Source organism: Ranitomeya imitator, chromosome 3, assembly GCF_032444005.1.
Source record: "Ranitomeya imitator isolate aRanImi1 chromosome 3, aRanImi1.pri, whole genome shotgun sequence".
NCBI lineage: Eukaryota > Metazoa > Chordata > Amphibia > Anura > Dendrobatidae > Ranitomeya > Ranitomeya imitator.
The window spans coordinates 350,673,364-350,690,137 of NC_091284.1; the positions used below are offsets into that span (position 1 = coordinate 350,673,364).

Consider the following 16,774-nt stretch of genomic DNA (forward strand, 5'->3'; position numbering starts at 1 on the left):
AATATTCCTAAATAATGAAAAAAAAAAAAAATATTATTCCCCAAAATACATTTCTTTATCTAAATAAAAAAAAAACAATAAAAGTACACATATTTAGTATCTCCGCGTCCGTAACGACCCGACCTATAAAACTGGCCCACTAGTTAACCCCTTCAGTAAACACCGTAAGAAAAAAAAAAAAAAAACGAGCCAAAAAACAACGCTTTATTATCATACCGCCGAACAAAAAGTGGAATAACACGCGATCAAAAAGACAGATATAAATAACCATGGTACCGCTGAAAGCGTCATATTGTCCTGCAAAAAAAGAGCCGCCATACAGCATCATCAGCAAAAAAAAAAAAAAGTTATAGTCCTTAGAATAAAGCGATTCAAAAATAATTATCTTTTCTATAAAATAGTTTTTATCGTATAAAAGCGCCAAAACATAAAAAAATGATATAAATGAGGTGTCGCTGTAATCATACTGACCCGAAGAATAAAACTGCTTTATCAATTTTACAAAACGCGGAACGGTATAAACGCCTCCCCCAAAAGAAATTCATGAATAGCTGGTTTTTGGTCATTCTGCCTCGCAAAAATCGGAATAAAAAGCGATCAAAAAATGTAACGTGCCCGAAAATGTTACCAATAAAAACGTCAACTCGTCCCGCAAAAAACAAGACCTCACATGACTCTGTGAACCAAAATATGGAAAAATTATAGCTCTCAAAATGTGGTAACGCAAAAAATATTTTTTGCAATAAAAAGCGTCTTTCAGTGTGTGACGGCTGCCAATCATAAAAATCCGCTAAAAAACCCGCTATAAAAGTAAATCAAACCCCCCTTCATCACCCCCTTAGTTAGGGAAAAATTAAAAAAATGTATTTATTTCCATTTTTCCAATAGGGCTAGGGTTTGGGCTAGGGTTAGGGCTAGGGTTAGGGCTAGGGTTAGGGTTAGGGCTAGGGTTAGGGCTAGGGTTAGGGTTAGGGCTAGGGTTAGGGCTAGGGTTAGGGCTAGGGTTAGGGATAGGGTTAGGGCTAGGGCTAGGGTTAGGGCTATGGTTAGGGCTAGGGTTAAGGCTACAGTTAGGGTTGGGGCTAAAGTTAGGGTTAGGGCTATGGTTAGGGCTAGGGTTAGGGCTACAGTTTGGGTTGGGGCTAAAGTTAGGGTTGGGGCTAGGGTTAAGGCTACAGTTAGGGTTGGGGCTAAAGTTACGGTTAGGATTGGGGCTAAAGTTACAGTTAGGGTTTAGATTACATTTACAGTTGGGAATAGGGTTGGGATTAGGGTTAGGGGTGTGTCAGCGTTAGAGGTGTGGTTAGGGTTACTGTTGGGATTAGGGTTAGGGGTGTGTTTGGATTAGGGTTTCAGTTATAATTGGGGGGTTTCCACTGTTTAGGCACATCAGGGGCTCTCCAAACGCGACATGGCGTCCGATCTCAATTCCAGCCAATTCTGCGTTGAAAAAGTAAAACAGTGCTCCTTCCCTTCCGAGCTCTCCCGTGTGCCCAAACAGGGGTTTACCCCAACATATTGGGTATCAGCGTACTCAGGACAAATTGGACAACAACTTTTGGGGTCAAATTTCTCCTCTTACCCTCGGGAAAATACAAAACTGGGGGCTAAAAAATAATTTTGGGGGGAAAGATTTTTTTTTTCAATTTTCACGGCTCTGCGTTACAAACTGTAGTGAAACACTTGGGGGTTCAAAGCTCTCACAACACATCTAGATGAGTTCCTTAGGGGGTCTAGTCTCCAAAATGGTGTCATTTGTGGGGGGTTTCTACTGTTTCGGTACATTAGGGGCTCTGCAAATGCAATGTGACACCTGCAGACCATTCCATCTAAGCCTGCATTCCAAATGGAGCTCCTTCCCTTCCGAGCCCTCCCATGCGCCCAAACAGTGGTCCCCCCCCCACATATGGGGTATCAGCGCACTCAGAACAAATTGGACAACAAATTTTGGGGTCCAATTTCTCCTGTTACCCTCGGGAAAATACAAAACTGGGGGCTAAAAAATAATTTTTGTGGGAAAAAATTTTTGTTTTATTTTTACGGCTCTCCATTATAAACTTCTGTGAAGCCCTTGGTGGGTCAAAGTGCTCACCACACATGTAGATAAGTTCCTTAGGGGGTCTACTTTCCAAAATGGTGTCACTTGTGGGGGGTTTCTACTGTTTAGGTACATTAGGGGCTCTGCAAACGCAATGTGACACCTGCAGACCATTCCATCTAAGTCTGCATTCAAATGGCACTCCTTCCCTTCCGAACCCTCCCATGCGCCCAAACAGTGGTTCCCCCCACATATGGTGTATCATCGCACTCAGGACAAATTGGGCAACAAATGTTGGGGTCCACTTTCTCCTGTTACCCTCGGGAAAATACAAAACTGGGGGCTAAAAAAATAATTTTTGTGGGAAAAATTTTTTGTTTTATTTTTACGGCTCTGCATTATAAACTTCTGTGAAGCACTTGGTGGGTCAAAGTGCTCACCACACATCTAGATAAGTTCCTTAGGGGGTCTACTTTCCAAAATGGTGTCACTTTTGGGGGGTTTCAATGTTTAGGCACATCAGTGGCTCTCCAAACGCAACATGGCGTCCCATCTCAATTCCTGTCAATTTTGCATTGAAAAGTCAAACGGCGCTCCTTCCCTTCCGAGCTCTCCCATCCGCCCAAACAGTGGTTTACCCCCACATATGGGGTATCAGCGTACTCAGGACAAATTGTACAACAACTTTTGGGGTCCAATTTCTTCTCTTACCCTTGGGAAAATAAAAAATTGGGGGCGGAAAGTTAATTTTTGTGAAAAAATATGATTTTTTATTTTTACGGTTCTACATTATAAACTTCTGTGAAGCACTTGGTGGGTCAAAGTGCTCACCACACATTTAGATAAGTTCCTTAAGGGGTCTACTTTCCAAAATGGTGTCACTTGTGGGGGGTTTCAATGTTTAGGCACATCAGGGGCTCTCCAAACGAAACATGGCGTCCCATCTCAATTCCAGTCAAGTTTGCATTGAAAAGTCAAATGGCGCTCCTTCGCTTCCGAGCTCTGCCATGCGCCCAAACAGTAGTTTACCCCCACATGTGGGGTATTGTCGTGCTCAGGACAAATTGTACAACAATGTTTGGGGTCTATTTTCTCCTGTTACCCTTGGTAAAATTAAACAAATTGGAGCTGAATTAAATTTTTTGTGAAAAAAAGTAAAATGTTCATTTTTATTTAAACATTCAAAAAATTCCTGTGAAGCACCAGAAGGGTTAATAAACTTCTTGAATATGGTTTTGAGCACCTTGAGGGGTGTAGTTTTTAGAATGGTGTCACACTTGGGTATTTTCTATCATATAGACCCCTCAAAATGACTTCAAATGAGATGTGGTCCCTAAAATAAAATGGTGTTGTAGAAATGAGAAATTGCTGGTCAACTTTTAACCCTTATAACTCCCTAACAAAAAAAAATTTTGGTTCCAAAATTGAGCTGATGTAAAGTAGACATGTGGGAAATGTTACTTATTAAGTATTTTGTGTGACATATCTCTGTGATTTAATTGCATAAAAATTCAAAGTTGGAAAATTGCGACATTTTCAAAATTTTCGCCATATTTCCGTTTTTTTCACAAATAAACGCAGGTAATATCAAAGAAATTTTACCATTGTCATGAAGTACAATATGTCACGAGAAAACAATGTCAGAATCACTGGGATCCGTTGAAGCGTTCCAGAGTTATAACCTCACAAAGGGACAGTGGTCAGAATTGTAAAAATTGGCCCGGTCATTAACGTGCAAACCACTCTTGGGGGTAAAGGGGTTAATGTTTTATAAAAAAATTTGTTTTTTTTGCAACAGCTATTTCAGTTTCATATATGTAATAACTGTTGGACACAGTAATGTTTCTGCCTTGAAATGAGGTTTATTGTACTAACAGAAAATGTGCAATCTGCATTCAAACAAAATTTGACAGGTGCATAAGTATGGGCACCCTTATCATTTTCTTGTTTTAAATACTCCTACCTACTTTTTACTGACTTACTAAAGCACTTTTTTTGGTTTTCTAACCTCATTGAGCTTTGAACTTCATAGCCAGGTATATGCAATCATAAGAAAAGCTACTTAAAGTGGCCACTTGCAAGTTGTTCTCCTGTTTGAATCTCCTCTGAAGAGTGGCATCATGGGCTCCTCAAAACAACTGTCTAACAATCTGAAAACAAAGATTATTCAATATAGTTGTTCAGGGGAAGGATACAAAAAGCTGTTTCAGAGATTTAACCTGTCAATTTCCACTGTGAGGAGCATAGTAAGGAAATGGAAGATCACAGGTACAGTTCTTGTTAAGGCCAGAAGTGGCAGGCCAAGAAAAACATCAGAAAGGCAGAGAAGAAGAATGGTGAGATCAGTCAAGGACAATCCTCAGACCACCTCCAGAAAGCTGCAGCATCAACTTGCTGCAGATGGTGTCAGTGTGCATCGGTCAACTATACAACGCACTTTGCAGAAGGAGAAGCTGTATGGGAGAGTGATGCGAAAAAAACCATTTCACAGCCACAAACAGAGTCGGCTGAGGTATGCAAAAGCACATTTGGAGAAGCCAATTACTTTTTGGAAGAAGGTCCTGTGGACTGATTAAACCAAGATTGAGTTGTTTGGTCATACAAAAAGCGTTATGCATGGCGGCCAAAAAACACAGCATTCCAAGAAAAACACTTGCTACTCACAGTAAAATTTGTTGGAGGTTCCATCATGCTTTGGGGCTGTGTGGCTAATGCCGGCACCGTGAATCTTGTTAAGGTTGAGGGACACATGGATTCCTCTCAGTATCAGCAGATTCTTGACAATAATGTTCATGAATCAGTGACAAAGTTGAAGTTACGCAGGGGATGGATCTTTCAGCAAGACAATGATCCAAAACACCGCTCCAAATCTACTCAGGCATTCATGCAGAGGAACAATTACACTGTTCTGGAATGGCCATCCCAGTCCCCAGACCTGAATATCATTGAACATCTGTGGGATCATTTGAAGAGGGCTGTCCATGCTCGGCGACCATCAAACTTAACTGAACTGGAATTGTTTTGTAAAGAGGAATGGTCAAAAATACCTTCATCCAGGATCCAGGAACTCATTAAAAGCTACAGAAAGCGACTAGAGGCTGTTATTTTTGCAAAAGGAGGATCTACTAAATATTAATGTCACTTTTCTGGTGGGGTGCCCATACTTATGCACCTGTCAAATTTTGTTTGAATGCAGATTGCACATTTTCTGTTAGTACAATAAACCTCATTTCAAGGCAGAAACATTACTGTGTCCAACAGTTATTAGATATATCAATTTTTATAAAACATTAAGCTTAAGATTAATAGGGGTGCCCAAACGTTTTCATATAACTGTATTTATATATATATGTATATATATGTATATATATATATATATATATATATATATATATATATATACATATATATATATAAAATATACACAGGGTGGCCCATTTATATGGATATACGGAAATAAAATGGGAATGGTTTGTGATATCAACTTCCTGTTTGTGACATATTAGTATATGGGAGGGGGAAAACATTTTAAGATGGGTAGTGACCATGGCGGCCATTCTGAAGTCAGCCATTTTGGATCCAACTTTATTTTTTCAATGGGAAAAGGGTCATATGACACATCAAATTTCACAAGAAAAACAATGGTGTGCTTGGTTTTAACGTAACTTTATTCTTTCATGAGTTATTTAAAATTTTAGTACCACAGCATAGACAATTGCCTTCAGATGACTCCAAAGATAGAGTCTACGAGGGTTAGATCGGGGGACCTTGGTGGCCATTTAACTGGCCCACGATGACCAACCCACTTTCCTGGAAACTGTTTAATGTAGGAACTTTTATCTTTGGGGTCAGCTGAAGGCAATTGTCTATGCTGTGCATATACGAGATGTGCAGCATCTGAAACAATGGATACTAGAAGCCTGTGCCAGCATTTCTTCTGTGGTGTTGCTATCAGTGTGTCAAGAGTGGGAGAAGAGGGTTACATTGACAACCTAACACAATGGGCCGCACTTTGAACATATTTTATAAGTGGTCATAAACTTGTAAATAACTCATGAACGAATAAAGTTACGTTAAAACCAAGCACACATTGTTTTTCTTGTAAAATTCTCAATAAGTTTGATGCGTCACATGACCCTCTTCCCATTGGAAAAATAAAGTTTGATCCAAAATGGCCGACTTCAAAATGGCCACCATGGTCACCACCCATCTTGAAAAGTTGTCCCCCTCCCATATACTAATGTGTCACTAACAGGAAGTAGATATCATCAACCATTCCCATTTTATTTATGTGTATCCATATAAATGGCCCACCCTGTATACACTCTATGTACTTATATACCGTACATTTCTTCAGCATCATTATCGTAAGAAAGTGGAACAATGAGAATGGAGAATATATTTTTATAGGCTGTTAGGGAAAAAGAGGGAGAAGCAGAACATACATCTTTTGCTAACTGGCAGATACAATTATTACACTCACTTTCATGGCGATAAGCAACACATTACTTTTGCACTAGCTATAACCTTGCACACATGAAAGCTAGCATATGACCTAAAAGAAAGGTCTTCTTCTATTAGCCACTGCGACATTTATCTGCAATGACAGATATGAGTTCAGAGTTACCATTTCATAGACCAAGTGACTTGAACTAGCAATGTCTGTGACCCCATGACTGTAAAGCTTGCCTAACAGGACCATTATTCTTTATATTTGCAAAGTAATATATACGTTTCATCTTTTACAGCTATTTGTCCAAATATTAAGATAAAAAAAGGTAATGATGAAAGTACAGGGAAATACTCTGTATTGAAATACAGTTATTTTATAAGAAAAAAATGGGAGAAATATTTCTTCAGATTACTTTTAAAGTTTTATATTTATAGATTGCAGCTCAGAGATCTCAAAACATTGAAAGTTATTACAAGAAGCTGAAAGATCTAACTGCAACATGAGCAGAGGGAGACATGAATGAAAACTTAACATGAACACAACTTGCAATGATTGCAATGGAAACAAGTAACAAGATTAGACTGCAGGGTTATAGACAAAATACGATACATTGTGTGTGTAACAGCCACTTACAAGAGTTGGGCTTGAGAATGCTGCTGGCAAGGGTTGGTCCTGATGGGCCAGACATGGAAAAGACAGAGATGCAGTCGTCATCTTGGGAGCAGCCAGCTTGGATGGCACGGAGGTAGCTGTGACTTCGCATTCGGAAACAGCCAGGGAGATCCAAAGCTTCAACAGCATGGGATTCCACTTCGCTGAACACCGATTCACATGGGGCCCCTGATTGGTGGTTTAGTTCACCCTTAACCTGGAAAGAAAAGATAACTAGGATCAGTAATGTACATAATCATGTCACACAACATCTTCCTGACCTAATGACCCATTCAAAGTTTATAAATTATGTTAAGGAATTATAGTATCTCACATCATCAGACCAATATTTTTTTTACCTATGAAAGTTCTAAAACAAGTAATTTATAATCAATTAACAGTGAAGCTTGTGATTACAATGCCAATATACGAAAATTTGTCCAGCGTTCTAACTAAACAATAATACGCACAGAGGTAATTGCAACATATCTCCCTCTAGTATGATTTGTACTAGGTTATAATGTTAGGGTACCGTCACACTATACGATTTACCTACGATCACGACCAGCGATATGACCTGGCCGTGATCGTAGGTAAATCGTAGTGTGGTCGCTGGGGAGCTGTCACACAGACCGCTCTCCAGCGACCAAGATGCCGAGGTCCCTGGGTAACCAGGGTAAACATCGGGTAACTAAGCGCAGGACCGCGCTTAGTTACCCGATGTTTACCCTGGTTACAAGCGTTAAACTAAAAAAAACAAACAGCACATACTTACATTCTGGTGTCCGTCAGGTCCCTTGCAGCCTGCTTCCCGCACTCAGTGACTGCCGGCCGTAAAGTGAAAGTGAAAGCACAGCCGCTGTGCTCTGCTTTCACTTTACGGCCGGCAGTCACAGTGCTGGAAGCAGACTGCAAGGGACCTGACGGACACCAGAATGTAAGTATGTGCTGTTTGTTTTTTTTTAGTTTAACGCTTGTAACCAGGGTAAACATCGGGTAACTAAGCGCGGTCCTGCGCTTAGTTACCCGATGTTTACCCTGGTTACAAGCGAACGCATCGCTGGATCGCATCGCTAGATCGCTAGATCGGTGTCACACACACCGATCTAGCGATGACAGCGGGAGATCCAGCGATGAAAGAAAGTTCTAAACGATCTGCTACGACGTACGATTCTCAGCAGGATCCCTGATCGCTGCTGCGTGTCAGACACCGCGATATCGTAACGATATCGCTGGAACGTCACGAATCGTACCGTCGTAGCGATCGAAATGTTATAGTGTGACGGTACCCTTAGGGTGAGTACTGTCTATGGTAAACACTTCTCAATTCATGTGTATAGCCTATGGCAAACACTTCTCTATTTATTTGTAAAGTCTATGGCAAACACTCCTCTATTTGTGTATGTAGTCTATGGCAAACACTTCTCAATTTATGCGTATAGTCTATGGCAAACGTTTCTCAACTTGTACGGCCTCCCCACTCAGAATATAAGTATAACCACTGCTCAGAGTCCATGCTGATTTATTTTAATTACCTCAATTTATATTAAGATATATTTAATATTGTGACGGTTCACGGGGAGGATACCCTTATCTTCCCCACCACTCACACCAATTTGTCATGATCCGGGGTTGTTTGGTTGCCCCTGGTTCCTTTCTGAAGGAAACTTGGTTGTTTGGAACTTGCAGCTCTCTAGCACCCAACTTACCCCCAGGTCAGACTGGGTACTGCACCTAGGATAATTAGTCGCCAGAAAGGCTGCCTTACTTTGTACTGGCTAATATTCCTCCCAAACGCACAGGACAAATCCGCTGCCACCAGCTCCAATTTCTTACTTAATAACGGATCCGGAGCCAACCCTGATTAGTAGCGTAATTCACTTCAGAGGATGTGACAGTACGTTATAGAGCAAGGAGAGACAAAGCTAGTAATTTTATGTTTTACTCCAAAAAAGGTAGGCAGTTTTTACAGAAGTATAAAAAGATATTTCAAAAGTAGACAAGTATCGTATGTACAGTACAATTACAAATAAAATGGGATTAAAGTTGAAAAACACTTACTTTTCGTTCATATCATTTCATTTCATGGCTAACCGTGTGCTGTGAGGGAGGGGCACACTTCTAGATGCATCACACATCTGTCTTGCAGCTAGACCCAGGACAAAAGACAAGTGAAGACTGATGTCTCACTCACTTATTTTCCAGTCTAAAATCAAGACACTCCCCCTGTGGTGACCTCACTCAGAGGCTGAATCCTCCCCTTTCTTAGAGTTATGACCATACATATATATACAGAACTCGCTGTATGAATCTCATATAAGAATGACACAATGATCAGGATGTTCACATGAGGGGGGTTCTTTTAAGTATAAACATGATGTAGTTACATGACCCACTTACGGAGAAATCCGTTCCTTGCATTCCGTTAGGTGTAGCTCCTAGCGTTTTAGTGGGTTATAGATCTCTCAGTGAACATCCGGAATGTGTAATCCTTATCTGTAGCCCTGATCAGTGCCAGTATACATAACTTTAAAAGAACAAAAGAGTCCCATGCAGTTTGGAAAGTGGCTCTACCAGTTTTGGCTGGTATTAGGCGGGAGGGTGTACGAGCGGTTTAGGGAGACTGGCTTTCGCAGCACAGAGCCATAAAAATTCTTCAGTGAATGTGCTGGATGGTCTCACATTACCACTACATAGCAGGGGGAGGTAGTTGCCTGCAGGCTAAGAGAGAAGCAGAGCTTTCTAAGCAGGGTGAAGAGGGGAGGGTCGGAAAAGCCCACAGCGTGTGTCTGAAAGCCATGGATCGTTTAGGTATATACGCAAAACATGGCATATTCATATTCTCGTGACATCTCCCCCTTTTGGACAGTGCTACGGAGGCAGAATCTCTCGGTACTCCTCCATGCGCACCTCGGCAGGTTCACCCTGGCAGGACAACCCGTCTGTATTGCCATGCTCTGGCTTCATGGAGCCCCCGTCTACCCGGTGTCTCAGGTAGTGGACCTCTCTCATGCCCATCTGGCACTTTCCTGGCTTGATGCTCAGACCAGCTTGGTGAATTTGCCCAAGCACCTCCTGAAGATGCTGCAGGTGTTCGTCCAAGGAGGAACTGAATATGGCATTGTCATCCAAGTATGCCACCGCATACTTTTCCAGTCCCTGAAGCAGGTGTTTGACCATCCACTGGAAAGTGGCAGGAGCAATTTTGATGCTGAAGGACATGACTGTGGATTCGTACAGTCCGAAGGGTGTGATAAAGGCGGACTGCCAGTACCCTCGACTCAAATCCATTGTGGACAGATATCCTGTGCCAGCTAAATGCTCAAGCAGTTCCTCGATGCGTGGCATGGGGTCAGAGACTGTGATGCCGTTGAGCCCCCTGTAGTTCACGCAGAACCGGGTCTCATCCTTCTTTGGCATGAGAACTACAGGTGAGGCCCATGTGCTTTTGAACCATTGAATGACCCCCAGCTGTAACATCTCATCGATCTCCTGGAGCATAACCTGCTGAACCTCATTGGCAATCCGATAGGGTGTTCGCCGTAGTAGGGCATGATTCCCGGTGTCCACCTCATGGACCGCTAACTCAGTCCTTCCAGGTTAGTTGGAGAACACAGCTCGGAAGGGTTCAAGAGTAGTCAGCAACTGCAACCGCTGGGGTTCGGTTAACAAAACGCTTACCTCCACATCCTCGATGGACCCACTGGCCTTGGCTTGGGCCAGCATGTCCAGGAGGAGGTCTTCCTTCCTGTCCTTGGGCAGGCTGAAGAGCGGTAGGAAGCAGGCTTCACATTCCTGATGAGCTTTCATCATATTGACGTGAAAGGCCTTTCGCCTACACCGAGCGTGGTCAAGCGTGACCACATAGGTGAATGGGTTGCGCTGTTGGTGGACAACGTACGGGCCTTCCCAGGCTGCCTGAAGGTTATCCTTTGGTATGGGGACCAGCACCCACACCTTTTGACCCACCTGGTATGCCCGCTCCTGGGCGTTCTGGTCGTACCAGTGCTTCTGATCAGCATGAGCCTGCATCATGTTGTCATGCACCAACTGCATCAAGGTCTGCATTTTGTCACGGAAGCACATGACATACTCCACTATGGACACGTCAGAAGGGTTTGGCTCCTCTTCTCAGGATTCCCATACCTACCCAAGGGGTCCCCGGACCTGCTTGCTGTACAAGAGCTTGAAGGGGGAGAACCCTGTCAAGGCCTGCGGAAGCTCTCGGTAAGTGAATAGCAGGTGTAGGAGGTACCACTCCCAGTCGCATCCTTGAGTCTACACCAGCATGCATAGCATCTGTTTAAGGGTACCGTTGAAGCACTCACACAAGCCATTGGTCTGTGGGTGATACGCACTCGATACCAGATTCTTCAACTGCATTCTCTTACAGAGAGCCTCCATTAGGCGGGACATGAATTGGGTCCCTTCATCGGTAAGCATCTCCCTGGGGAATCCTGCTAGTGAAAAGATGGTCAACAGTGCATCCGCTACCTTATCCGCCGTGGTTGAAGACAGAGCCACTGCTTCTCGGTACAGGGTAGCATAGTCTACCACAGTGAGGATGTATTGTATTTGAGAGCTGCTGGGGACAGCCAGCGGGCCCACAATGTCCACTGCGATCCTCTGGAAAGGCTCCTTTATCACTGGCAAAGGGATCGGGGGAGCCTTAAGAGCAGGGCCCGCCTTCCCCACTCTTTGGCAGGTGATAGAGGAGCGGCAGTGGTTGGTCACATCTATCCCCATCTTGGGCCAATAGAAGTGGTGAGACAGCCGGGCCTTAGTTTTTCTGATCCCCAAGTGTCCAACGAGTGGGATCTCAAGGGCAATCCGCAACTCACGCCCGAATTGGTAAGTGACGACCAGCTATCTTTTACTCAACCACTCCTTTTGGTATTTTCTGGGTACTGTCTCCCGATGCAACCTCCCTCTTTCCCACAACACTCTTTGGCAGGTCATACAGGAGCGTCAGTGGTTTGTCACATCTATCCTCAACTTGGGCCAATAGAAGTGGTGAGACAGCCAGGCCTTAGTTTTGCTGATCCCCAAGTGTACAGCGAGTGTGATCTCATGGGCAATCCGCAACAACTCACCCCTGAATTGGTATGTGACGACCAGCTATCTTTCCCTCAACCACTCCTTTTGGTATTTTCCGGGTACTGTCTCCCGGTACAACCTCCCTCGTTCCCACAACACCCTTTCCTTATCAGTCACGGAGGTGGGTGTCTCGGCGAGGTGCCTCAAATTCTCCAGGCTTGCATCTGAGTGCAGAGCAGCCTGGAACTCATGGCTAGGGGCAGCCAGAAGCGACATCAGGGTCCCTTCCCCACAGGAACCCTCTGGGACCTGCTCTGGGTCCATCTCTGGTTTAGTCACTCCTGTGACTGAGGAGGGTCCAGAAGGCAGAACGTTATGTGCGTTCCTGGCACTCTGACTATGAGTGACATCAGCTACATAGGCTGTCTCCCCGAGGATTTCCACAGACCCATCAGCCAGAGCTGATATGGGTACTACCTCCGCATCCACCCCCACCATCTCAGGAGCAGTGCTACTTATGGGGCAGTTACCTTCCTCTGTGGCACTGGTTAGCTGCACAGCATCACCTTCCTCACAGTTCCCATGCATCTCCCTGAGCACCATCACTTGCTCCATTTAGGGGTTCCTCAGCCATTCCACCCCGCAGAGTGACATGGCTGAGCATTCCTGCACCTGTGTACACATCTTTCTGAGGAAATAAATGGTTTTCAGGTGAAACATGCCCATTTACATCATCAGCATCATCAGTATTACCCTCGGCATTTTCAGAAAAATGATTATCAAGTTCATCGATAACTGGTAAAGCATTGTCAGGTAACAAATGCAATTTCCTATTGCTATCATCAGCATTCGATCGGGGAGGGGAGTCAGTGACATATTATGCAACCATCTGCTCCAAATCAGTCCCGATAAAACATCAGTGGGCAAGTTATCAGACAGCCCCACTTCCTTCACCCTGCTCCCAACACCCCAATCTATATACACCCGGGCCATTAGCAGGGAACAACGGATGCCTCCAATCCCAGTGACATTCAGGGTTTTCCCCGGAATAATCTCTTCAGGGGCCGCCAGTTCGGGTTGGATGAGGGTTCGTTCAGCCCCGGTGTCCTTGAGGTCTGTAGCAACCTGGCACCCTACGGTGACGTGCTGCACGTTGTCACAGACCCTCCCAACTGCCCCTCCCACCAAAAGTACTGCTGCATGAGGCTTGGGGGTTCTTCTGCTTCTCTGAACAGTGGGCGCTGATATGACCAGTCCATTTAATTATAATAATCTTTATTTTTATATAGCGCTAACCTATTCCGCAGCGCTTTACAGTTTGCACACATTATCATCGCTGTCCCCGATGGGGCTCACAATCTAGAATCCATGTCAGTATGTCTTTGGAATGTAAGATGAAAACGGAGTGCCCAGAGAAAAACCACACAAACACAGGGAGAACATACATACTCATTGCGGATGTTGTCCTTGGTGGGATTTGAACCCAGGACCCCAGCGCTGCAAGGCGTCATTTCTATCCACTGAGCCATCGGGCTGCCCTATTTGCAGGAAAAACACCGCCGAAGGTCTGTGGTAGGTCTGATGCTGTTCACAACAGGGACAGGGCCTCTAGTGAGTCAGCTGGCAGGGGTACTGGCGTTAGATGCCGGCTTACCCCCTCTCCAGCTGGCGGTGACTGGCTTCCGCAGTTGGCCTCATAGGTGTCGGCAATCTGCGCTGCTTTATTCGCGTCTTTGGGCTCTCGGTCCATCATGAACTGTCGCACCTCAGCTGGGCACAGATGAAAGAACTGGTCTTTGATCATCAGGTCCTGCAGCTGTGCAAAGGTGGTCACTGACAGTCGTTGGGTCCACTGGTCAAAGTGGGTCCTGAGTCCATGCACCACATCGCTATAACTGTCGTGTGGGCTACGCTGGAGGTTCCAGAACTTTTTATGGTAAACCTCAGGAGTTAGCTGGTACTTCTTTATCAAGGCCTGCATGTTGGCCTCATAGTCTTCATCTTGGTCTGGCGGGAGAGCAGCAAAAAACCTACAGTGATTTGTCTTTTAGCTCTGGGGTCAGGTATCGGGCCCACTGGTTCCCAGGCAGCCAGTACTGTCTACAGGCTTTCTCAAATACCCGCAGAAAAGTGCCCGTCCTTTTCCATCAATGGAATGTGCTCTGGCCGGGGTTTAGGGGTCTGAGCACTGTTGGGCTCACTGCTGGACTGGGATGACCTCGATCCCTGGAGTCGGGCTAACTCCAGCTGGTACTCCCGCTCAGCTCGGCACTCGGCTTGGTATTGCTGGATCAGCCTCAGACGTCCGTCACGGTCGTCGGCGGGGAGTTGTTCCAAGGCTGCCTGCAGGTGGGGGTCCAATCCACAATGTTTGCAAGTAGGGCCAGCATTCAGTGGTTAGATCTCTGCTGCAGCACCATTTTTGCTTGGGCCAGCTTCTGCGTCCACTGCGCTCTGAGAGCGGTCTTTAGCGGCTTCCCATTGCACCTGATCCGCGAACAGTTGGTCTTTGTTTTTGTCCGCAAAGTCAATCTGCTTCAACATGCACAAGGCAATAAGAGTGTCCTTGGTCTGCTTCTTATAAAAGGCCTCTCCCAGAATAACCATTGCCAAATAAAAGATAGGATAGAAAAACAAAGAGAAAGGGATTGCAAGTACACACGATATCATCTCAGGACTAGTAAACACTGAGCTTGTTCTCCAAACCTTTTTGCGCAGAGTCCTCTCTAGAACTGTGCAAGTTTTTAGTGAAAGGAATGATTGCTCAAACCCGATCACTAATGCTCTATTATCGCACCACTGCCACCAATATGTCAACGTTCACGGGGAGGATACCCTTATCTTCCCCACCACTCACACCAAATTGTCATCAAGGGTTGTTTGGTTGCCCCTGGTTCCTTTCTGAAGGGGATTTACCTATATCTCACTTCCCAGTTCCGGTTTGGAACTTGCAGCTCCCTAGCGCCCACCTTACCTTCAGGTCAGACCGGGTACTGCACCTAGGATAATTAGTCGCCAGAAAGGCTGCCTTACTTTGTATTGGCTAATGGGCAAACTGCAGCGGGGGTGATATAACTACTCCCACTCAGGCGGGAACAATAATTATCAATGCCACCATCGCTACAAAGCCTGCCAAACACACAGGACAAATCCGCTGCCACCAGCTCCAATTTCTTACTTAATAATGGGTCTGGAGCCAACCCAGATTAGTAGCGTAATTCACTTGAGAGGACGTGACAGTTTGTTATAGAGCAAGGAGAGACAAAGCTAGTAATTTTATATATTTTACTCCAAAAAAGGTAGGCAGTGTTTACAGAAGTATAAAAAGATATTATAAAAGTAGACAGGTATCGTATGTACAGTACAATTACAAATAAAATGGGATTAAAGTTGAAAAACACTTACATTTTGTTCATATTATTTCATCTCATGGCTGACCCGTGTGCTGTGGGGGAGGGTCACACATCTAGAAGCATCATACATCTGTCTCACAGCTAGACCCAGGACAAAAGACTAGTGAAGACTGATGCCTCCCAGCCCAAAACCAAGGCACTCCCCCTTTGGTGACCTCACTCAGAGGCTGAATCCTCCCCTTTCTTAGAGTTATGACAATTCAATTCTATGCATAACTTGCTGTATGAACCTCATATAAGAACGACACCGTGATCAGGTTCATTGCTTTTATTCTAGGTTACGTTTACGACTGCAGCAGCCAAGCAGCAGACAAGTGGCACGCGACTTGCACTGAGGTCAATGGCTAGTGTGTTGTGTGCGATTTGTTACCAGTGACAGAAAATCCAACACATTTGGAAACATTTGCAACTCTGTGACACATTCGCAGGATGTCACAGGTCGCAATGTGTTACTAAAGGAAATCATTACATCCAATGTTGCAATGTGTCAGTGCAATTTCAGTTGCTGTGTAGCCTTAGCCTAAAAAGCACTGCTTGCTGTAAAATGTATGATCCCTTTGTAAAAATTTGAATCCTCTGTTAGGCCTTTCCAACAACCGAGGATCTCCTCATTCATGAGGCTTGCCTTACAATTTGAGAAGCACTGGTCTAACACTGGACCTTGTGACCAGACATTCATAATCATCTATGATCTAGATGACCATTTTCAACTTCTCAAATTATTTAAATTTTATTTAAAAAATATTGTATACTGTAAGTTTAGCTGTGCAGTGATTGACTCCACGCTTTCTTACATGATCTATTATGCTGTATACTTTCTGTAACAATAACAGCAATGATTGATACCGTAATATGTGAGATTCGCCATTTCAACCTAATGATTATAAATTTAGATTTAGACAATATGAAATTTAGCCTTGAGCTTGGAGGAAGTTAATAACAGCTACTGGACGTATGAAAAGGTGAGTTAATGAGACATGCTACACACAAACACAATATAGTAGATATGGAAAAGAAAGCATAGAAGACCTTTGCTGAACCTTTACTGTAAAATTCCTTTCATTATTGAAAGTTGAAGCTCATCGTTGGATTTCATTTTTATTATTCTTATTTACCGCTTTGCAGGAAGCCAAAATGTAACACAATGAAAATCTCACCGTCTGCATGCCTTAGGCCACTTCA

The 16,774-nt window shown here is 44.2% G+C and overlaps 1 protein-coding gene across 11 annotated transcripts in view; it reads right to left on the bottom strand.

The window, feature by feature from the left end:
* DLGAP3 (DLG associated protein 3) overlaps nt 1-16,774 on the bottom strand; it is a 764,134-nt gene that overhangs the window by 242,667 nt on the left and 504,693 nt on the right. For all 11 annotated transcript variants that reach the window (XM_069756813.1, XM_069756811.1, XM_069756807.1 and 8 more), the window contains one exon: nt 7,125-7,359. In XM_069756813.1, coding sequence (XP_069612914.1) covers nt 7,125-7,359 — 235 coding nt within the window. The remainder of the gene's footprint in view (nt 1-7,124; nt 7,360-16,774) is intronic.